Source organism: Gracilinanus agilis, chromosome 4 (assembly GCF_016433145.1).
Source record: "Gracilinanus agilis isolate LMUSP501 chromosome 4, AgileGrace, whole genome shotgun sequence".
Classification (NCBI taxonomy): domain Eukaryota; kingdom Metazoa; phylum Chordata; class Mammalia; order Didelphimorphia; family Didelphidae; genus Gracilinanus; species Gracilinanus agilis.
The window spans coordinates 230811326-230834924 of record NC_058133.1 but is presented as its reverse complement, the minus strand read 5'-3'; the positions used below and the strand labels follow the sequence as shown (position 1 = coordinate 230834924).

Sequence of the window (23599 nt, the reverse complement as noted above, 5' to 3'; positions counted from 1 at the left end):
CTTGCATTCCTGGTATAAATCCCACCTGATCGTGGTGAATGATTTTCTTAATTACTTGCTGGAGTCTCTTTGCCAGTATTCTATTTAAGATTTTTGCATCTATGTTCATTAGGGAGATTGGTCTGTAGTTTTCTTTCTCTGTTTTTGGTCTCCCTAACAAATTTTTACATATCTATTCATAAAACATTTTCATGTTAGTTTGTCCTACTTTTAAAATTAGTACCATAGTAGGCAGCTAGGTGGGTTAGTGGATTGAGAGTCAGGCCTGGAGATGGGAGGTCATGGTTTCAAATTTGACCTTAGACACTTCCTGTGTGTATGACTCTGGGCAAGTTATTTAATCCCCATTGCCTAGCTCTTACTGCTCTTCTGTCTTGGAACCAATAAACAGTATTGATTCCAAGACAGAAGTTAAGGGTTTTTGTTTTTTTTTAATTCCCACATTTGCTTCACAAGAGGTAGTGGGTAATTTTTCATTTCTCATTATTTATTAATAACCTACATAATATAGGAATTACTTTTTCTTGGAAAGTTTGAAAAAATTCTGCTGTAAATTCAGATAGGTTTTTTACAGGCCAAATTCTGGATAGTAGAAAAAGATCTGTTTAAATTATTGATTTACTAACAGGTCTCTTTTGGCAGTTCGTATTTCTTGTAACTGATCCACTATTTCCTTTAAATCTTCTATTATGCTAGAACATAGCTGTGAGTAGTAGTTGATACATTATTGATTTCCTTTGTGTCTCTTATGATCTTTCCTTTTTCATTTGGAATTTGACCGATTAATATTTTTTCTCCTTCTTAGAACTGATTTTGCTAATGATGTATCCGTTTTGTTGGTCTTTTATTTTAAAAGGTTCAAGATTTGTTCTGTTTTGTTTTAGTCATTTTAATCTTTCTTGTTGTTGTTATTGTTTAGTTGTTTCCATTGTGTCTGACTCAACTCCATTTGGGGTTTTTTTGGCAAAGATACTAGAGTGGTTTGTTGTTTCTTTCTCCAGCTCATTTTATAGGTAAGAAACAGACAAACAAGATAAGACTTGCCCAGGGTCATATAGCTAGTAAGCAAAGTAAAATTTGAGGTAAGAAACTCTAGGCCTATATTCTACACACTGCACCACCTAAATGCCTCCATCATAGCCTAGTTCTCTTTAATAACTTCTCTCTGGATTGTTGTTACTTTTTTAGGGCTTTTGGTCAAGCTCACTGGTCAAAAGTACACTTTTAGTGTTCAGATTCTTTTTTCTTCCCTGTTTTGAAAACTGGGAGCATATTCATCCCGTTCCAACCTTTCTCATTGTCTTTGACATTTCAACTGTGACTCAATAATCACCCAGTCAGCCAGGTAACAAGAATTTCTTAGATACATGCCTACTGTGTGCCAGACATGTCAGTACCTGGTAAATTAGTTAGTTTGGGCCAGATGATATATATTTAGCAAAGGTTACTAGATACTATTTTACTATCTCCTTTCCCCGTTAGCCATTTTCTATTTTTCATTCTCAGAAAAGAGGTTATTTTCCTTGGTAAAGAAGAGAGAAGTAAAATAAGAAATGAATAATAAATATTACAAATTATAAATAAATCCACCCAAAGCAAAGGTCTAATCACTTAGATGGCTGATGGATGGACCATTTCCTTTTCTTTCCCTTCCCATTGCTCCCTTCCCTTATAGTCCTTTGTGTTTCCTACTGTAAGTTTTAAAATTAATATTCAATTATATTTATAAGTATGATATTTATAAGGATTTATTAAAAGTGCAGGGAAAGAGTCCCAACTCACCCTTTACCGCCACCTCCTCTCCAAAAGCCCCATCGCCACACCCAAAACACCCATATCAAAACAGCCTGTGAAAACCAACAACCAATAGGAAAAGGCTTAAGGAATTATGGGTATGGTGAAAGGGAGTTTGGGTAATGTAGTTTAAAGGGGTACAAGGTCTCTTCAACTTTACATTCCCCCCTGTGATCCTTTCGGAGACCAGTCTCCCCAATGGATCATGAAAACATAATCAAATTAAAGTTTACAATAATTCAGAGATAAAAGGGAAATAAAAGGGAGAAAGAACCAATGTTCAGTACATTGACAAAAGCCATTTGGGGGAAGTCCCCTTTCTGGCATAAAAGTGTCCATTCAAAATAAATACATTCAAACCCCTCCCTCCCCCAAGTTCAAATTTGCCATGTCTCAAAATTCACTCTAGATCTTCTGGTGTGGTCTCTGCAAGCATCTTCATGGCGCCTTCTGGATTCTGGCAGGTAGTCTTCTGTTCTAAATTAGGGTCAAATTCAAGTCCAAATTCACAGAAATAACATAGTCCCCCCCAGAGGAGAACAATTTTACATTCCCCCCTGAGGAAAATACAGGGATACACATGGGAAATCACACAGGAATACATGGTCAAGGCATAAGGTATATGAATCAATTCTTAAAACATCAAAGAGTCCAAAGAAAATAAAAAGAAAAAAATAACCTCTGAGGGAAATATAGGATATTAAGAAAAATGTGAAAGGAAAAAATTCTAGGAAAAAGAAAAAAATCACAAATCAAAGCAGGTTCCTGTAGCAATCCATGTCCCATAAGCTTTGCAACAACAGTCACTAACCCAATTTAGCAGCCTGGACTACAGTAAGTTGTCACATCATGAAAGAAATAGAAAAGACCAGATCTCGAGACAAATGGGAAATAGCATTTCCAGGTGCAATCCTTTTCTTCACTTCCAGAGATAATGGAGCCAGAACAATCGATGTTGAGTACTTGATATCAAGTGTGGTACAAGGAAGTCCTACATCTTAACATATGCTAAGCATCACAACCTCGAGTCTCACACAGAATCAAGTCTTTGCATAGAATGTCATCAATCCCTATAGGATTAGGTGTGCTCATTTGGCACTTCACAGGTCAAAACTCTGTGTTCCTTTGTGGTCCAATTCTCCTTGGATTAGACATAGTCATCAAGCAAAAGTCTCATAATAATTAAATAACTAGTGGCAGGTTTCTATAGTCCAAAGCTTTTTGGGTATAAATTTACATGCTAGGCAAATGGACATCTTAGCTTATTTTTTATTGCAAAAATCAAAATAGTCAAGAGTCTATTTAATGCTGGTGACATGCTTCAAATGTAAAAAAGTGAGAGAAAAAAATCAAATACTGTATTGCACATGTAGGAAGAAAAACAAACAAACAAAAATATAAAAAAATGTGTAGTTTACCCAGTCACAGAGGTAAAGAATAGAGGTTAATTTTCAAAAATAATATTCAGAGGGGCAGCTGGGTAGCTCAGTGGAGTGAGAGTCAGGCCTAGAGACAGGAGGTCCTAGGTTCAAAAACGGCCTCAACCACTTCCCAGCTGTGTGACCCTGGGCAAGTCACTTGACCCCCATTGCCCACCCTTACCAATCTTCCACCTATGAGACAATACACCGAAGTACAAGGGTTTAAAAAATATATATATTCATTCCCTCCTTAACTTGCCATGATCCACAGTGTGAGTGCAAATAAGGTAGACAAAGTGATGTGGGTGCAAATGAGGCATATAAAGCAATAATACATTCAAGAAAGTACAAAAGGAATGACAAAAGGCACAAAATGTTTTGAAAGGCACATCAGGTCAATATAGGTCAATAATACAAATATTTTGTTGTGAGGTAGTATATGTATTGTTCAAGTACAAGGATCAATCAAATAAAATGCAACAAAACAGTGCAAAATTCAGCAATAGAGCATTTTTATCACAATAGTCAAATATAATCAATAATCAAATATAATAGGTATAGGCAATTGTAATTAGTACAGAGAATTATTCATTATCAATAGAGGGTACTCATTTCACATGACTGTAATGAATCCATGAGTCCCTTTCCCCAATTTTAATGGCTGTTGGTGTAGTTAATAGGACCTGGAATGGTCCATCATAAGCAGGTTCAGTCGACCCAGTACGTTTGAAATTCTTTATGTACACACTATCACCTGGGTTCAAATCATGAAGCGAGAAGCCTAAGGGGTCTGCTTGAACAACAGCTCCAGAGTTGTGTTCTCACAATTTTGTTTGTAATTGTCTGATATAAGTGGCAATGGTTGTATCCCCTCCTAACAATGAAGTATAGGCAGGGTTAAATGGTTGTGCCTGAATAGGTAGATGTCCAAATAGCATCTCAAATGGTGAGATGTGTAAATCACTTCTGGATCTGCTTCTGAGATAAAATAAGGTCAGAGGTAGAATTTCAGGCCATTTTAAATGAGTCTCCATGCATAATTTGCCAATCATAGCTTTAAGTTCTTTATTCATCCTTTCAACTTGGCCAGAACTCTGGGAATGATATGGTGTATGAAATTTAGGAGTTATCCCCAAACATGAATAAATTTGTAATAAGACTGAGTCAGTAAAGTGAGTTCCTCTATCAGAGTCAATACATGCTGGCAGGCCAAAACAAGGAATAATCTCTTTGAAAAGAACTTTGGCAACAAAAGCTGCTGTGGCCTGAGCAGTAGGAAATGCTTCAGGTCACCTGGTCAGTTAATCAACTATGACCAGACAAAATTTATAGTGTCCAGCTTTTGGCAGAGATAAAATCAATTTGCAAATGTTCAAATGGTGTGTAAACTAGAGGACGTCCACCAAAAGCTTTTTCTCAAAAAGTGTGCTGATTAAAGGCCTGGCAGGTAGGACAAGCTGTACATATTTTGGAGGCAATTGTAGTTATTCCAGGTGCTATCCATACTCTTTTAACAGAGTCTATAATCCCTTATGGATGGAATAACAAATTTGGTTATAGAAAGCCCTAGGGAGCAGGGGCTTACCTTTAGATGACACCCATACTCCATTTATCTGTTTTGCTTTAAATCTCTGCTTCCATTTTCCCACTTCCTTGTCATTATAGGAAAGGGATAGATCCAAATTATCAGTAATTGTTAGTGGCATAATTAACTTGGGTCCCTCTAAGGCTGCTAGTTTGGCTGTAGCATCTGCTCGATCATTTCCCCTGGAGACAGGGTCAGGGCCACCTGTGTGTGCAGAGCAGTGTAAGGGGGAAAAGGGGATTTTATGGGTTCAGTATATTAAAAGGTGGTCACCAGAGGATTGAACTATTATCAATCCTCAATTAAGAATAATCTCAAATAAAAGTTGACTTTCATGTAGATTTATTTACATGAGAGAAGAGAGAGAGAAAGACATTAAGAATCTATCTCACTGATTAGTCCAGGTATATCTTAACCCTCAGGCGAGGGTTAAAGGGCCTGAGGCCCGCAGGTGAATGGAGCAAACTCCACTCGAGAGTCTATAAAAGAAAGTTTCCCAATAGAAGTTCAGGGAGATTCAGTCTTTAAACTCACCACCTGGAACAGTATTGGTCACGAAACAGCGAAGCTCCCTCAGGTCTCCTTTACCACACCAGTTGCAGCCTCACTCCCCTTTGGAAGGGGTCACATATATGTCACTTCCAGTGCCTTCCCTTAGCCTGCATGTCCAATCACAATAGATGCTTTCTCATAGAAAGCATAGAGGGCAGTGCATCAATTCTGATTCGTTACTAACTCTACCACATGTGGGTTAGGACCTCCCAGAATTGGAAGGTGCTCTCACCTTTGGTGATTAAATCTAAAGATGGGCAGGGTAGACTTAATCCAATTATCACAATCCCCCCCCCAGCCCATCTTTAGATTTAATCCAATTATCACAGCAGTGAACAATAGCTATGGTTTCAGGGAGCTGGATGGTAGAAAGAAGTTCAGTGATAAGATTTGCAATGGCAGTACATTTTCCAGTTGATGTTAAGAATCCCCTTTGAAGCCATAACATGCCGACAGCATGACATATGCCAAATGCGTAAAAGGAGTCTGTGTAAATTGTGACCCTTTTGTTCTGTGCAATGATACAGGCCTGTTTTAAGGCTGTGAGTTCTGCACCTTGTACACTTACATGTGAGGGTAAAGAAGCTGACCATAGAGTATCCAATTCTGTAACTACTGCAGCTCCTGTATAGCGCACACTATCTCTCATAAAAGAAGAACCATCTGTAAATAATATTAAATCCGGATTATCCAAAGTGGTGTCCAGTAAATCACTATGAGGTTATCAACAGTGGACACTAAAGATGTACAATCATGTAAAGGTTCTCCAAAAATTGGCAAATCAGGGAGCAAGGTTGCAGGATTAAGAGCTCCACAGCGTTTTAATGCAATATGTTCATTATTCAATAGCATTATCTCGTATCTCGTAATCCTTTGATCAGTAAATGTAAAATGGATATAGATGGATATTAAAAGAAGTATTAATATTTTAATTAAAGCCATGTTGGTAAAATAAAGATGACCACGTGACTGCTAAGATCTAATTCAGATTCCCTACCATACCTTCTCCCAACTGGCTCCCTCGTACCAAAAGAGACCCACCTCCAATGACCTCAGGAGTCTTATACTATTTTTTTAAGTAAGCACACTTCCTGTCTTCTTGCATTACATGAGGAATCATGGGAAATGTAGTTTCCAAGTCCCCTAAATGTCCACAGGAAGTTTTTCATATATCTAAATATTTTAAGGCTCAAATGAACCCCCAAAATTCCAAATAACACATTTCCCTTCTCTTCCCGGTCCTGGACTTAGGAAGACCTGCATTCAGATTCAACCTTGGGCACTATGTGACTCTTGGAAAGTCATTTCACCTCTGTCTTCCTCAGTTTACTCAACTGTAAAATGGAGGTAATAACAACAAATACCTTCCAGAGTTGTTATAAGAATCAAATAAGATAATATTGGCAAAGGGCTTAGCACAGTGCCTAGCCCATAGTAGGTGGTTAATAACTGTTTATTTCCTTCACAACTTGGCCATCCAAAAAGCTTTTATACCCACACATATGTGTGGGTACATATGTGTGTATCATTTAGCTATCCTGAGGTTAAGCCAGAATAGCTCTTCCTACATGATAATGTCTCCCATCTCTGTGCCTCTGCGCTGGCTGCCCTCATGCTTATAATGTACTCACTCCTTGCCTTTCTCTCCTTATAATCCCTAGTTTCCTTCAAGATTCAGCTCGTGCCACCTTGTACATGAAGCCTCTACTGCTCTTCCCTCATCTTATCTTCTGATTTTATTTTCACCTAAATTGCCTTGTTTTTATTTTGTATGTATGTATATGTTGTCTCACTCATTAGAATGCATACTTCCTAAAGGCAGAGACTGTTTCACTTTTGTCTTCCCAATGCCAGTGCTAAATAAAATAGCCAGCACATATTTGGTGCTTAATAAATGTTTGATTATTGATTAGCCTTCTCACTTCCCTAATATAGCAAAGAAAATGCCTTTTCATTATCCTTAGATTTTTAATTCCCAGACTCAGTTTTATACTGAGCTCTAACACTATTTTATAGCATAATACTAAACTCGTATTCATCCTCTATTAAATGCTTGCCCTTCTCTTTTCTGTATGTATCTTTTTTCCCCCTTACCTTCTGTCTTAGAATCAATACTTAGAATCAATACAGGGGAAAAGGGCTAGGCAGTAGGGGTTAAGTGATTTGCCCATGATCTCATAGCTAGGATGTGTCTTATACATATCTTTTTAAAATCTACATTGATTAGAAACACATTCTAGACATAAGTGAACTCCTTGTTTATCCACATTGTTCTCTTCTAACAATTTCCAATTTTTTCTCTTTGTTATCATTGTTTTTCTTTGTATTTTTGGAATTTCATTCTTGAATTTCCCATTTATCCTTCTCTGACATCCTCTGAAGAATTTTAATCCACTGGATCCTATCTGAACCTTCTGAATTCTGCTTTTTCAAAATCTAGGGTGTGGGGCAGCTGGGTAGCTCAGTGGATTGAGAGTTCAGGGGATTGAGAGACGGGAAGTCCTAGGCTCAAATCTGGCCTCACTTCCCAGCTGTGTGACCCTGGGCAAGTCACTTAACCCCCATTGCCTAGCCCTTACCACTCTTCTGCCTTGGAACCCATACACAGTATTGACTCCAAGATGAAAGGTAAGGGTTTAAAAAAAAATCTAGGGTGCATGACAGACCATGGCTGGTTTTCCTTTCCTCTATCATAAATCCTAGGAGGCAGTGATCAGTTCCCTACAAGGTTCTCAACCAGTTCCTTCCTGTTAATGAGAATAAAATCCAATATAGACATTCTCCTTATTGTTTCCTTCATCTTTTGAAGCATAAAATTCTCATTAAATCACATTAGAAAGCTATTGGCTATTCTGCTTTTGGCAGGGAGCTCCAGTGTCCGAATAGCTGACATCTCCAATTACATGACTCTTTGGCAAGCTTATGATCTTTTTCCTGATCATCTTTTAGTCTGCTTCCTCTTTCTACCCAGGTAGCCTATAGTATACTCCAATAGCTGTCCATTTCACATATACTACTCAATAAATTCTCCATTTTCTCTAGAGTCAAATGCAAACTCTGGCATTGTCCTTAATCTCATTCCAAACTATCTTTTTTTTTTTTAAATAGCCCTTGCCTTCTGTTTTAGAATTGATGATATTGGTTCCAAGACAGAAGAATGCTAAGGTCTAGGCAACTGAAGTTAAGTGACTTGTCCAAAGTCACATAGCTAGGAAATGACTGAGGGCAGATTTAAACCCAGTGCCTCCAATCTCTAAGCTTGACTGTCAATCCACTGGGTCACCTAGCTGTCCCAGGCATTTGTTTTTGAAACTGCAGGTTTACTAAAAAAGCCAAAAAAGAAAAAAAAAAAGCACACAAATTTTACTACTTGCTTCTTTCTTGGATTTTGTCTTCTGGGCTCTTCTGTAGGTTTCAATTTCTTACCCAAACTTAAATAGATATCAGTAATACTTTTCAGGTTTCTTCTGGCACTTTCATGGATTACCAGAAGTTAACATCTGTTTTGATAAGGCTCTTGAGGTTCTCTGTTGTGTCTTGGAGACATGCCCTGGGAAGACAACAAATTTCTCTTTGGTTCTTGTTATAAGGTCAACAAGTTGCTGGGTTAGTCCTCCTGGGGAAAGGATCACCACCCACCCCTTCTTCACTTCTGACTTTCCCTGGAAAATCCTTGATTTCAGTGTTTCCATTTAATAACAATCACAACAACTGACTGTATGCCAGGCACTGTACTATACGAATAACTTTATAATTATTATATCATTTGATCCTCACAGCAACACTGGAAGGAAAGTGCTATTATTAACCCTCATTTTGCAGATAAGGAAACTCAGGCAAACAGAAGTTAAGTAACTTTCCCAAGTGTCTGAGACCAGAATTGAACTAAAGGCTTCATGATTCCTTGTGTTTTATCATTGCACCACCTAGCTACCCTATTTAGTGGTTTAGTAGAAAAGCCCAACAGTAGTCCAAAAGGGCTACTTTACACAAAAAATCCTTCCATAGCACCTTAAGCAGTAAATAATCGCCAAACATTGTGAATATATTAAATTACTATGGGGGTTCACAACATATTTTTGTTGTTATTGATGAAAGGTATTTGCAGAACAAAAAAATACTAGGAATCATTGTTTTGCCTGATAGTTTCTGGGCCTCTACTATATCCTTAGAGGAAAAGGACTTGCTTCTTTTTTTCAGAGCATCTGGGGCCCCACTTTTTTTAAGAGCTTCAAATTTGTTTTTTAATTCTAAATTATCCTTTTTCCCCTTTTCCTTCCCTCCCTTCCCTTCCCTTTGTGTTACATTCTTTCATTCTCCCACTTTCTGACATGGGTCTGGTTCACCTCCAAATTGAAATCTCCCTTCTGTGTGTATGTGCATGTGTGTGTCTGTGTGTGTGTGTCTGTGTGTGTGTGTGTGTGTGTGTGTGTTTTAAACAATTCATTGTTCCTGATCATCTGGAGTGTAGAAAGATGTTCAAAACCCTTTAACTTCTCTCCTAGGAAAGAGACAAGCTTATACTTGAAATCTTTTCAGGACAAAGTGGAGCTGTGGGGGGAGCTCCATCCTATGCCTCTGGCAGAAGTGGGAGAGAAGGAGGGACAGGATGAGACTGAGCCATATAGCAGGGAGTCTCAGCCATTTTCAGCGACTGGCTATTGGCAGATTTCTTGGGAGGAGAGTGTTATAGGGGTTATCAGACTACATGGCTCCAAAGGTAGAAGCTAGTATAAACTTTACTCATTATTCTTAGTGGGGTGAAAGAAGGTTGAATTCTAGAAAAAAGTCTTTATTATGAACTGACTTTTCTGATTTTCTTACTTCAGCTATCTTTATTGAACGTCCTGATTTGTATCTGTTTCTCTTCAAGTTACTAAGATATTTTCTTCTTCATAAGTTTTTATTTTTTTTACATAAGAAAAAATATGCATTATCCTAAAGAGTATGGTTTAATATAAGGTTAAACTGGAAAGTGACAAGCTCAGGCTGCTATTACTATGAAACCTAGTACCATGTATATTTTACCTGGCTCTACCTAATTATGAGATGTTTAGAAATCCTGGTTGACTCTGTTTATATTCCTCAGGTTAAACATGCACAACTGAAGAAGCAGCAAGAGAAAATGATTCGAGAAATGGAAGCTGCCATCACTCATAGAGATACCTTTGTGACTCGGGGAGAAGGTCAAAGCAAAATTGACAAGAAACTACTTACCAGAACCCACTTTCACCACCAACAAATGGAGCTTAGGAGGAAAATCAGGGATATTCAAAAGGTAGGGAAGCAATGCAACTTGAGGAATGGAGAAGACTTTAAAATAGTATTTTTATTTTATGTGATATGGATTTACTCTCCTCTGCTTAAGACCTACTGTGATGTTTCATTGTGGCATGAAGTGGAAGTCCTGACTAGTCCCATCAAGCTAGAAAGGCTTCAAGTATGGGCCTTATGCAAACTGTGTGTGGGTCTTATGAGCAGCATAGCTAAGTTTGAGAAGCCCTGTTATTACAAGTTTGATCATTTTGTTTTGGGCTTTGATTTTTGTTTTTTAGGGGTTTGGTTTTCTTTTCATTTAACTAGTCATGAATACATTTAATAAGAAATGGATGAATTGCATCCTGCATCACTGGAGAGAAGGCACAGACAGATCCAATTATTTATCTTTTGAAATATTTACTCAAGATCCAGGATTATTCAAAGAAGAATGATTTGCAAAAAGTCCAATTTCTTTTATAAAAGAAATTCTTAGGGACAAGAAAGATTGTAATAATAATAGCTGACAATTTGATTCTCACAATAACCATAAGGTAGATATTATTATTATTATTATTATTATTATTATTATATCCATTAAATTGTCAAAAATAAGCAAAAGTGCTCAAGGAGGGTTGTGGGGAAATTTATTTTCATTCATTACTAGTATAATCTTTTTAGAAAATAATCTGGCAGGATACAACAAAAGTTTAAAAAGTATCAACAGTCATGAATCTCATTAAAATGTAATTCCATTAAAGTAATCATACCCATTAATTTCACTACTAAGAACTATTGTTTAACCTCTAAAATCTGAAATAGTTTTAGAAAGAAATTTACTAGATTATTGTGTAAAAGAAAGAAGGTGTGACTTGCTCCTGTCCAAGATCTAGAAGGTTTGCCTTATAAAGGATTTAGACAAGGTTGCATAGCAAGAGAAGTACAGGAACCACACAAGCCAAAACACTAAGGAACCCAAAACACAAGCTGGGGTGGATCCATCACAAATCCTGACTGTGGTAACCCACAACAAGAATGATTGGGTGGATTTAGAACCTGGGGGAACCCAAAATACCTTTTAGCCATCTCCAGAATTCATAGAGTTACTAAAGTCAGGCAACATTCTGAATGTTGCCTTTAATCACATATGGTTGGATTTAAATATAATAATTTTTATGAATAATATAATAAATAATTTCCCCTATAATTTCCTCCTTTGGGGCTTTCCCAAACCCAACATTCTCATATTAGAGAAATCACAATTATAGAAATAAAAAGCTAGACTAAAGTATCAAAGGGAATTAAAATAACCTGAATCAATGGAAGTACTTACTATCCATGTTTTCTAAAGCTTGATATAATTCATCTAAAAAGATGGTCAGCTATGAGTGGGACCAACTGAAATAAATTTCAGGAGTTATAAGTCAGGGGTCATAAACTTACAACAGAAACCAAGTGTACTGTGGCCATCGGTATCTCAAAAAAATAAACTCCCTTGTCTTCCTTCAATATCATAAAAATTGAGCATAGTTAAATAGTCCTATACATGCCTTAAGGAGACAAACCTCATTAAACAGACTTGATAGGTAAACTAAGTCAGGTTACAGATTAAACTACCTTAGCAGTTCACAACTTAAGAGGGAAGATTTACATATCATCAAAGTAACCAAAATTTAGTGTCAGAGAAATCCTTTTTCATAGAGTTGTTGTTGAGTCATTTCAGTGATGTCCAGCTCTTCATGACTCAATTTTTGGATTTTCTTGGCAAAGATACTAGAGTGATTTGCCATTTCCTTCTCTAGTTCATTTTACAGATGAGGAAATAGAGGCAAATAGAATTAAGTGACTTGCCAAGGGTCACACAGCTAGTAAGTATCTGAGGCTGGATTTGAACTCAAGTCTTCCAGCCTCCAGGAATTGGCTTCAGAACTCCACTCTATTCACTGTGTCATCTAGCTGCCTCTTATATAGTTAGCTCTAAGGTAATAACTAAATCATTTTGGAGAACCTCCTTTTTGGCTTCTACCTAAGGAATGCCAGTTAACATTATTAAGTCAGGTTTTGGTGAGGTGAGAGGTTAATATAAACAGAAAATTTTCAATTAACCAAAAAATTGCATAAGGAATGGCCCTGATTCCCAAACAAATGATAAAAAGTAATTAAGGCATACCATTCTTCCAGGCAAACATAAACGCTATTAAACAAACTAACAAACAAAAAGTCAAAGTAACACAATAATAATCATCAGCATTAAATATTGTAATATCAAATTGTAACCCATTCCCATGTCCTCTTAATCAGCACATTTCATCTTGAATCCCAGAGATCCCATGTAGTCCTCTTTTCCCTAGAAATGTCATCCCTTAGAAATTCTGGAATATACCTAGTTCTCAGGGTAGGTCTGAAGGGGGATCCTCTTAGCAGATCCTCTGCTCTGGTTTCAAAGTCACTTGCAGAGATTCCCTCAGTAGTTCTGTTAAAATCTGCCACAAATAAGTCTCAATACAATTTAGTACAACCTCCTAAATTTAGTTTTCCAATACCTACTTCATATGGTGAAAACCAACTCAAAACTTACAGAACTAATTCTATCAACAACAGAGCTATAAGAACATCAAATTAAATACCCATAATTTACCTGAAAGTTCAGAGAACTTATTCTATCTTTACTTGAACCCTGTTATCTGATATTTTTGATCATAACAATGTCATCAAGTTTCATGATAAGATAAAGATATTGCAAATTATGATTCAGATAATAGTAATTTTATTAGGACAAACTTTATTTTGTCTAGTCATATAAAAAAGTATTTTTTTGTTGGTTGGGTATTTTGTGATATATCCCATTTTGCACAGAAACACTCTTATTTTGGTGAGAAAGTAGTAGCTTTTAAGTATGTAGTGGCCTAATACATTTTGGATAAAGCTATACAATACTTAATTTCAATTATCTATAAACTTAAGAGCCCAAGATTTTGCTTCCATGAATCACTACTTTGTGCCATTGGAGTACAGATTCTCAAACTTTAATATGCATTAGCTCTTTAATTTTACTGCCTGTTCCAGCTCTCTCCCTGCTTTTATCCATCCTGCATTCAGCCACTAATGTGATTTTCCTAAATGCAGGTCTCATTGTGACACCTCCCTATGGAATAAACTCTAATAGCTTCCTTTTGTCTCTAAGATTAAATATAAAATGTTCTGTTTGGCATTCAAAGACCTTCATAACCTAGACTTGTGTTGGCAAACCTATGGCACATATGCTGGAGGGGGCTGCCCTCCTCTCACTCTCCACAAAGCCACAGGACATTTTTTTGCATGCCCCACCCCTCTGCCCAGCTGCCCAAAGCCAGCACTTCCTCTCTCCACTGTCTAGGGTAATGAAGGGGGGCTCCCAGTTCGGCCATGTGATCTCAATGCTGTGCCTAGAGTCATTCATCTGACTGTACCAAGTCTCCCATAACAGCCCATTTCTAGAGCACTCTCACTCTTGACTTTCTTTGCTTTTGAGCAGCAGGCACTGCTGGGAAATGGTGCAGAGCCATGAAAATTTGATCCATTGTAGATCTATGCTATTTAACTTCAGCCTAACTTGCTGAAGATTTTAAGCATTTTTATCCATCTCTCACAAACTTCCTATACAATTTCTCATGTCAATTATTCCAAAACTTCTCTTTTCTTAAACTTCTTAGCTCCCCAACTACCTTTATCCTGAAGAAGTAACTTCACCTCCTATTTTACACAGAAAATAGAGACCATTTATTATGAGTTCCTTTATATTCTCATCTTTCTTGCACCATGTATCTGTTCCTGGGTCTATACTGTCTTCCCTATTCCTTTCTTCAATATCTTTTAAAATGTTTTTCCTCTATAAAACCAGGCTTTCTACATCTGCTCTAGGTTCCATCCCTTCCTACTTCTTCAAGGACATCACTTCTTCCTGCCTCCAGAACTAGTGCTCTATCCATTGCACCACCAAGTTGTCCCCATCTTAGTTCCTTACTGCCTACTGAATAAAATTCAAATTTCTCTGTTCTTCATTCAAAACCCCCCAAAGCAAACACCAATCTACCTCTTCAGTTTTATCTCTTATTAATTCTTTCTCTAGCCAAAATGGATAACTCTGTCCTTTGAACATATATTATGATTAATAGGGTTCTATTTCTTTGCTCATGCCCTTGCTTATGCTTAAAATGCTGTCTCTGCCTAGTCTTTCTTTCTTGGAAAACCTTTGCCTTCTGCCTTAGAATTAATATTAATATTGGTGTTGGAAGCTATCCAACAGCTCCAAGGATTTGGAAAGGTGCACAGTTTAGGTGAGAAAGAATGAGGCAGATGTTGGAGGCTGTCCGTTAGCTCATGGCTGCTCCGAAAAAGTCTCTGAGCATTCTTTTTTTTGTTTTTTAAACCCTTACCTTCCACCTTAGAATCAATACTGTGTACTGGTTCCAAGGCAGAAGATCAGTAAGGGTAGGCAATGGGGGTCAAGTGACTTGCCCAGGGTCACACGGCTGGGAAGTGTCTGAGGCCAGATTTGAACCTAGGACCTCCCATCTCTAGGCCTGGTTCTCAATCCACTGAGCTACCCAGCTTCCCCCTGCGCATTCTTTATTTTAATACTATTTCAAAGAACAATTTCTCACAAAAGCATAATTGAGTTTTACAGCTGCACAGACACACCAAGGTTACAGAATTACATCATGATTGGCATATGCCTTACAAAAAATTTCTCTCATGAAGATTATGCCTGGATGAGACGAGGTCCAAGGTTAAAAATGAGTTTCACTTTAAAAGTTATTTTAGTAAAAAAAAAAAAGCTTCTATACTTCAAAAGCTATCTTTAAGAATGAGCCTTTAAGATTGTAGGGTGGAAAGTACCTAGATGAATATGAAATTTGTCTGGCTCTGCCTACAATGTCCTTGGACTGTCTGGAAAGAAGATACAGGGCAGCTTCTGCTAATTTCTGCTCTTTTTTTCTGTGCACCTTTCCAAATCCTTGGCTTGGGGAAAAACTGTTAACTCCTTAACTGCTAGTTTACTATAGGGTACTTGGAGGCTTTTCATTGAGGCTATTCAAAAAACTAAATTATAATGCTTTCAATAATAAAAGGAGATGATCAGAAAAGAGCCACAGAGAAGTCAGATTTTTTGGATTAGCCATCCACCTCACAGTCCGGTCTTTCAGGCTCAGGCCACCAGAATTAACACAAGGCCTTGTCAGCTGTATTGATCTTGATGGGGATCCAGATTAAAAAAAAAGGCCCTATCACCCTATTTCTCTGAGTGGCTCCCTACATATTGGTTTGTTGTGAGGAAGATTAATTTAGTATTAGTATTGGACCTAGCAGGAAGGGCTGGAGGATTCCAAGATGGAATGAAGGAGCAGGAAGGGGGGGCTTGGACTCTGAGAGAGACTCCATAGTGGTTGGGAACATAACTGTTGCTAACTGGGAGATCTCAGAGTTAGGGAAAAACTGCATCCAGATTCCCTGGGATCCTGAGAGGTAGAGGCTTTCAGCAGTGGACTACAGACCTGCAAAGCAGCACCAAGTGGGGAAGTGGTTTGTGATCTGGTGGACAAGCATTGCAAACTCTCTCTCCCTACTTGGGTACCTTGGATCACCTTGGCTCTTGGCTTCCTGTGATCATCCTTGGATTTACAGTGAGACCCCAATTGAAAGCCATCCTCAGGCCCTTTAGCTGAGGTGACCAAACCTGGCTGGAACCAGGTTTGGAGGAGCTTTCCCTGTGACTTCAGTACTGCTTCCTTTTGGCCCTGCCTGGCTTAGGTCAATAGAATAGTATAGTCAAGTCCTTCCCTTGCCCCTGTGGTTTGCCCTTAGGTTGTAAGTATAGAATCCCTTATTCCCATCCTTCACTATTATTTCCCTCAATTAAACTGTTATAAAACTTTTACCTTTTTGCCTGTTGGTTCCATAGACCCTAGCCTAGGAGAGCTGAGTGACTATTGAGCCTAACTGCCATTCCTGTGACAGTTAACAGCTTGGCAGTAAACCCTGGTCTCCCTATCCTGGTTGGTCCTGTCTCTCCTTCAATCCAGTGTGAACCCACAAACCATTTAGGTTACATTTTAATAATAATAGTTAACATCCCTGGTGCCCCACCTAAATTTACAGATTCTAAGACAGAAGAATAATAAGAGCTAAGGCAATGGGAGTTAAGTGACTGGCCCAGGATCACACAACTAGGAAGTGTCTGTGACCAGATTTGAACCCAGAACTTCCCATATTCAAGTCTGATGCTATAAGCAATCAATGCTATAAGCTACCTGCCCCCACCTTTTTTTCTCCTCCTTATTCTTTGAAATCCTTCTCAAATGCTGCTTCTTTCTCCTGTTCTCCCAGCAAATCATTGCTCCTCCTCCTTCAAACTCCTATAGCCCTTTATTTAGCAAGTCCTTAATACATTTATATTAATACCATGTGTTATACTCAGTTATATAATAAGCATTTATTTAGTACTTGTTATGTGCTAGGCACTGTCTTAAGTCCTGGAGAAAAGAAGGAAGGTCAGAGTCTCTGCTTTCAGAAATTATCTGTGTTTATGTCTTATTCTCTTCCCAGATTGTAGATTCCATAAGGATAGGGTAATGTCTTAACAATAATGACAAATTTGTAAAGTATTTCATATTGTTTCATTCAGTCCTCACAACCTTATAAGGTAAGATCTAAAGGTAGGGGGCAGCTAGTTGGCTTAGTGGATAGAGAGCCAGGCCTGGAGAGAGGAGGTCCTGAGTTCAAATGTGGCCTCAGACACACTTTCTAACTGTGTGACTAGCCCTTACTATTCTTCTGCCTTGGAATCAATATTTAGTATTGATTCTAAGATAGAAGGGAAGGGTTTATTAAAATTTTAAAAAAGGAATTAAAGGTAACATTCATACAACTAATTTTAAAGATATGATTTAAGCCCAGAATAACGCCAAATTCTATGCTGTTTTTTATATCAAACTATCTTTTCTAATTATATCTCCTCTGGCAACTAATCCTTTAGAAACATGTTGAATTAATTGAATGATGAGCATATAGTGGTTTCCTATGTCAAGGCCAGACTCCTCTTGGTTTTCAAGGTTTCTTCCATTATTGAATCTACTCTGTCACCCTATTTCTCATTTCTCTATGACAATACTCTATAAAGCCAATCCAGTTTTCTTGCTATCCTCCACATATGCCATATTCCTACTATCATGCTTTTGCCAAGATAACTGGCATTTATATGGTGCTTTAGGGTTTGAAAAGTGCTTTCTTTACATTCATTTATCTCATATGATCCTCACCACAGTCCCAAGAAATACAGTTGATTATTGCATTATTCCCATTTTACAAATTAGGAAACAGTTTCAGAATAAAAAAAAGTAATTTGTTCAGTGTCACATAGATAGAATTTGAGTCTCTACAACACATTTTCTACTTCCTTACACTGTTTGTTACTTGATTATGCTGCTTCCTGCACAGATATGTCCTCCATCCTTCATCAGTATTCCATTCAAAAAGAAATGGGGCCACTGAACTGCACATACAGTTCCTGTTAAGCCACATGTTGACTTAGAAAGCCATGTATTGGGACAGGTAGGTGGCTTGGTGAATACAGAGCCAGACCTGGAGTCAAGAGGACCTAGATTCTAATCTGGCCACAGATACTTCCTACCTATGTGACCCTGGGCAAGTCACTTAACAATCCCTACCACTCTTCTGCCTTAGAACCAACATTTAGTATCAATTCTAAGAGGGAAAGTAAAGGTTATTTTTAAAAAAGAAAAAAAGAAAACTACATATTAATATAATCTCTGTTCTATTGTAGTTTTACATTTTGTTAAATGTTTCACAGTTACATTTTAATCTGGTTTAGACACCCTCAGGGAGTGTTGTGTTGGGCCATAAATATTTAGTCTGTAACAGAAATCACTGAGATAGAGCTCCAAGCATTATCAATCAGTTTATTAGGTGGTCCCTAATTCACTGGGTCCAAGACCTTCCTCACAGCCAAGGACTTCTATCCTCAGGGCCCTAGGAGTTTTATAGCATTTGGAAGGTCACCAGAAATAAAATGGAATGGAATGGCATAATTCCATGATTGGTCATCTCTAGAAGCAGGGAAAATCCTATGTTTGGCTAAGCATGCACATCAATCATAACCACTTCATCAACAGGCTTCTTCACAGGTCATCAATTACTAATATCTTTACTAATATCCTGTCATAAGAGTTTCCGAAAGTTATCAGGCATCAGGTCACTTCAACTGAGGTTCACCACCTTCTACTCCAGCAGAAGCTTTCAGAAGAAATCAAACATGTGGCGTTTGGTCAGCAGCATCCTAAGGAATAAGGAATTTGTGGGCAAAAGGAAAGGTCAAGATGAGGCAGCAACAATGATTTATAGGGATGACGAGTGTTGTTGCTACAATCACAAGGTTAATGTAATTCTCTCTAATGGACAGTCATATGATTTTGTCTTCTAACCTACAAATAATATCACTAATACATAGTGTACCTATCAATCTTAACTCTATCCAGTCTAACATCAATCACTTAATCCCCCTGAAATGACCGTGAACTGAATAAATACTGATTAAAATGAATAGAGGTATCAAAATTGTTTTCACAGTTGTGACTCAATGAAGGTCATTTTTTGACACCTTTGTCTTAAGGTACAGCTCAAGTCCTTGAAGAAGCTTTCTCCAACTCTTCCAGCCTACATGGATCTCTCTTTCCTTTGAAGTTTCTACTGCATTTAGAGTTGATACTACATAGACTAAAATTATACTTGTTCTCTCATAGTTTCATTTCTTACTTTTGTCTCCCTGGGAGCAAGGACTGCCTAATAACATCCTTTGTATCTCTTTCAATTCCTAGAATTATATATTCTCGTCAAGGCCACTATGTCAGGCACATAGTGTGTACATAATATTTAGCATGGATATCAATTATGTTACTTTCCTATAATTGACAGGAGCTTTGTTCATAGTTTTCATCCATTAATTCATTTTCTTTCTATAGTTCACTGAAGACTGCAACCAAAGCATCTCTGAAATGGAGGAAACTCAAAAATGCCTAAGTGAGACTCTTGTAGAAAAGCAGGAAAAGCTTTCCAATCTGGAGAAAGAGACTGACCTACTTGAAAATTCTATCAGTCAGCTCACAGATCTTAAGAGACAGGTAAATAGATTCTTTTGTTCAGCCAAATAGAGTAACTACACAGGTCAAGAGAGCCTAAAACAAATCCCACTATGGTGAGAGCACAAATCCTGTTTTTTGAGATATTAATGTGGATCAGGCGCTGTATCTCTATAAGCTTTTATTCAATGAGAACATCTTACCAGATAAATTGGGGCTGCTGACTAATGACAATTAAAGTGAGGACCTGCATGTAACTTCTAATAATTTTACAAAGAGAAGAGACTCAATCAGTTTCTCCCATTTGTTTGAATTCCTACATTTGGCAAAAAAAAGGCCTCTCCAAGTGAGTAATTATGTGATAACTCAGTGCCCACAGAATTAGTGAAGGAAAAAGAAAAAAATTTACAAGAAGATTTGTATTTTCCAATGGAGATATGACTGAAGCAAAAGGAAGGCTAGTGATGTTAGGAGGTGTCACAGTCCTCCAAATTTGCACCCCATATGGGATGGTGATGTGGCAACTTCCAAGATCACACAGATCATAACCAGGTGGGATTTCACTTGGAATTCAAAATTGGTTCAATATTAAGAAAACTAATCAGCATAATTGACCCTATCAATAAAACAACAAAATTCATAATACTATATCAATAGATTTCTAGGAAGTCAAGTAAAATACTAGTCAAAACTGCAGGATATAAAAAACACCCATACTAATCATTAGCATTTCTGTATATTACCAATAAAATTCAGAAGGAAGAGACAGAAAAATTTAATTTAAAATAACTTAAAGTATAAAATACTTGGGAGTCTACCTGACAAGAGACACACAGGAATTATATGAAGACAATTACAAAATACTTTTCATAAAAATAAAGGTCTAAACATCTAGAAAAACATTGTGTATAGGAAGCTAAGCCAATATAATAAAAAAAATAATAATACCTAAATTAATTTACTTAATTCCATACCAATCAAACTATCAATTAATTTATAGAGATAAAATAATAACAAAATTCATCAATAGGAACAAAAGTTCAATAATACCAAGGGAATCAATGAAAAAAAAATTGGAAGGGGACCTGGAAGTACCAGATTTCACTTTCACTGATAGTGTCACTCTGAACCAACAGAGGTTCCCATCTAGCTGATAGTGACTGAGTCTAGCAATAATATACTGTTTCTTAGACTTAAATCTTGATTAGAACTTGCAGAGTTTGATCATTTTGCCTTGGATCAAACTACTTTGGAAGTGCTAAAAGCTTATAGTTCCCTAGTCCAGCCTGTCCCTTAGATCCTGAAATAATATTAAATGCCCCAAGAAAGCACAAGACCAACAAAGACGTTCCCTCTTTAAATCAAATACAAACTTAATAAATGGTCTGGAAGAATGAGGAGGGGGAAACACACCATTAAAATCTATTTTGGTGACAGGAATGTTCAAGACACAAACCAAGATGAAAATGACTCCAAAACATCTGCAGTAAGAAAAGCCTTAAAGAAAAACATAGCTCAGGCATAAATCCAACTAGAATTCCCTTAAGATAAAGCAAGAGTTTTATAATGTTTTTATAAAAGAAATGAGATTGCAAGAGGGGAAAGAGTTAGAAAATAATTGAGAACTATGAAAGAAAGAATTAGAAAGGGAATTAACAGCCTGGCACATGGTACAAAACCTTGTCCAAGCAACAAAACTCCCTAAAAATTAGAATAGACCAAATAAAAACCATTGATTTCACTGATCACCTTCCCCCCTCCAAAAAAAACAACCTCAAAATGAAAACTCCCCAGAGCATTACAGCCAAAATCCAGAACTCCCAGGTTAAGGGAAAACTATTGCAAACAGTTTTAGAAAGAAAGAATTCAAGTACTGAGAAGCCACATTCAAGGTCACACACAATTTAAAAGTCACCATTATAGAGCTTGGAATATAATATTCCAGAAGGCAAAGGACATAGGCTTATAGCCAAGAATAACATCTAGCAAAATTGAAGATAATCCTAAAGAGGAAAAAGATGGATTTTTAATTAAATGAATATTTCCAAACATTCCTTTTAAAATGACCAAAGCTACATAGAGATTCTGAAGTTCAAACACAGTGGAGAACATAAAAAAGGTAAATATAAATGAATAATCAGAAGGGACTAAATAAACCAGGATGAATTACTTACATTCAAATATGAGGGAGATGAAGTGTTCCCTCTGAACCCTATCATCAGGGATCACAGAGGGCATCATTAGCCAAGCCCTAGGAATAATTCTATTATGTCTTATTGGTCTTAATGAAAAGAGACTAGAGGGCCCCTACCCCTAGCAAGTTCATGTGAGGGAGTAAAGAGAAAGGAAAGTTAGAAAATTATCTCATATAATTGGTGTGTGCAAGAAGACATCTATACAAACAAGCTAGAGCAGGTAAGGGAAACAACTGACACATTGAATCTATCTGCAATGAAAAATACACATAAATATGCACACAAATAGTTGGGTACAAAAATACATTTCACTCAATAGGAAAATGGATGGGGAAAGGGAGAAGGAAAAGGGGGAATTAGAGAGAGGATAAGTAATGGATTAGTCCTAGACAGAACAAACTCTAGGAATGTACAAAAATATTTCTAGTTCTTTTTCAGGTGGCAAAGAATGTGAGTCTTGCGGGGGTACCCATGGGGAATGGCTGAACAAATTATGGTATATGAATGGGAAGGACTATTATTGTTCTGTAAGAAATTATGAAGGAGATAATTTCAGAGAAACCTGAGAGGACTTGAATGAACTGATTCAGAGTAAAGTGAACAGAACTAAAAGAACAATAATGATATGTAAAAGACAAACAACTTTCAAAGAATTAGGAACTCTGATCATTGTAATGACCAACCATGATTCCAGAAGACTAATGATGAAACAAACTACTTAGCTCTTTGTAGAGAGGTACAGGGCTCAGAATGAAAAATGAAGCATATTTTCTTTGGACATTTGGGGAAGGGAGAGGAGGTAAGGATAGAAAGTGCTAATTGAAAAAATATGATTTAAAAAAATTAAAAACTGGTGAGAAAACAATCTGAAGGTGATTTAGAGGAACTCATCTATATATATCCCAGGTTCTATGAGGTCATTGTGATCCAAAAAGATACTTATCTTTGAATTATATAATTAGAGCTGGTTTTAGGGATTAAAAACAAATAAAAAGTGAGAAGCAACTAAAATTATGCCAGTATTGAAATGATAGCCGATTATTATTAGCATGAATTTTCCACTCCTTTTGGTTACTAAATCTTCTCATCTTTGTCATTTTGATGAGGTGTTGTATTTTATTTTGCTTCCAATCTAATATAATCTTTCTCTTTTCCTTTCTAAGAATTTTACAGAACTTGTAATGTTTCAGAACCGTATTAAGTCTCTCCACACTGCAAAGGAAGGAAAATATGTATGCTTGTTCCGATCTAAACAATCTCTGCAAAATGAAAGGAAGAAACAGGAGGACCGAATGAATATCATATGCAGCATTATTGATCATGTTAACAAAGAATATCCCCATTTCCAAGCAACACTTCAAAAGCTCAACCAGACAATATCAGCCAGGCCACAATTTACTCTTCCTTCTTAGAAGACAGAATGGGCTACATCTTCTGAAGGTTGCATGTCAGAGAGGAAATCTATAAATTTTCACTAATCAATTTTAATTGTCACTCTATAAACAAAGAGTACATTTGCATAGTGAGGATATTCTAAGAAAAATGACCAGGCCAAACAGCAAATTTTTTAAATAAAATACCCCTAAAAAAGCCTGAGTCAAGTAATCTATGAAATGTTTTACTCCTTTGTTTCCAAATATATATCCCCTAAATATAAACCAA

The 23599-nt window shown here is 37.1% G+C and overlaps 1 protein-coding gene across 1 annotated transcript in view; it reads left to right on the top strand.

Annotated features, from left to right (window-relative positions):
• The window catches only part of CCDC40 (coiled-coil domain containing 40), a 101355-nt gene extending 78006 nt beyond the window's left edge, over positions 1–23349 (top strand). The window contains exons 18-20 of the mRNA XM_044674330.1: positions 10442–10630; positions 19626–19784; positions 23101–23349. Coding sequence (XP_044530265.1) covers positions 10442–10630; positions 19626–19784; positions 23101–23349 — 597 coding nt within the window. The remainder of the gene's footprint in view (positions 1–10441; positions 10631–19625; positions 19785–23100) is intronic.
• Positions 23350–23599: the final 250 nt, after the last annotated feature.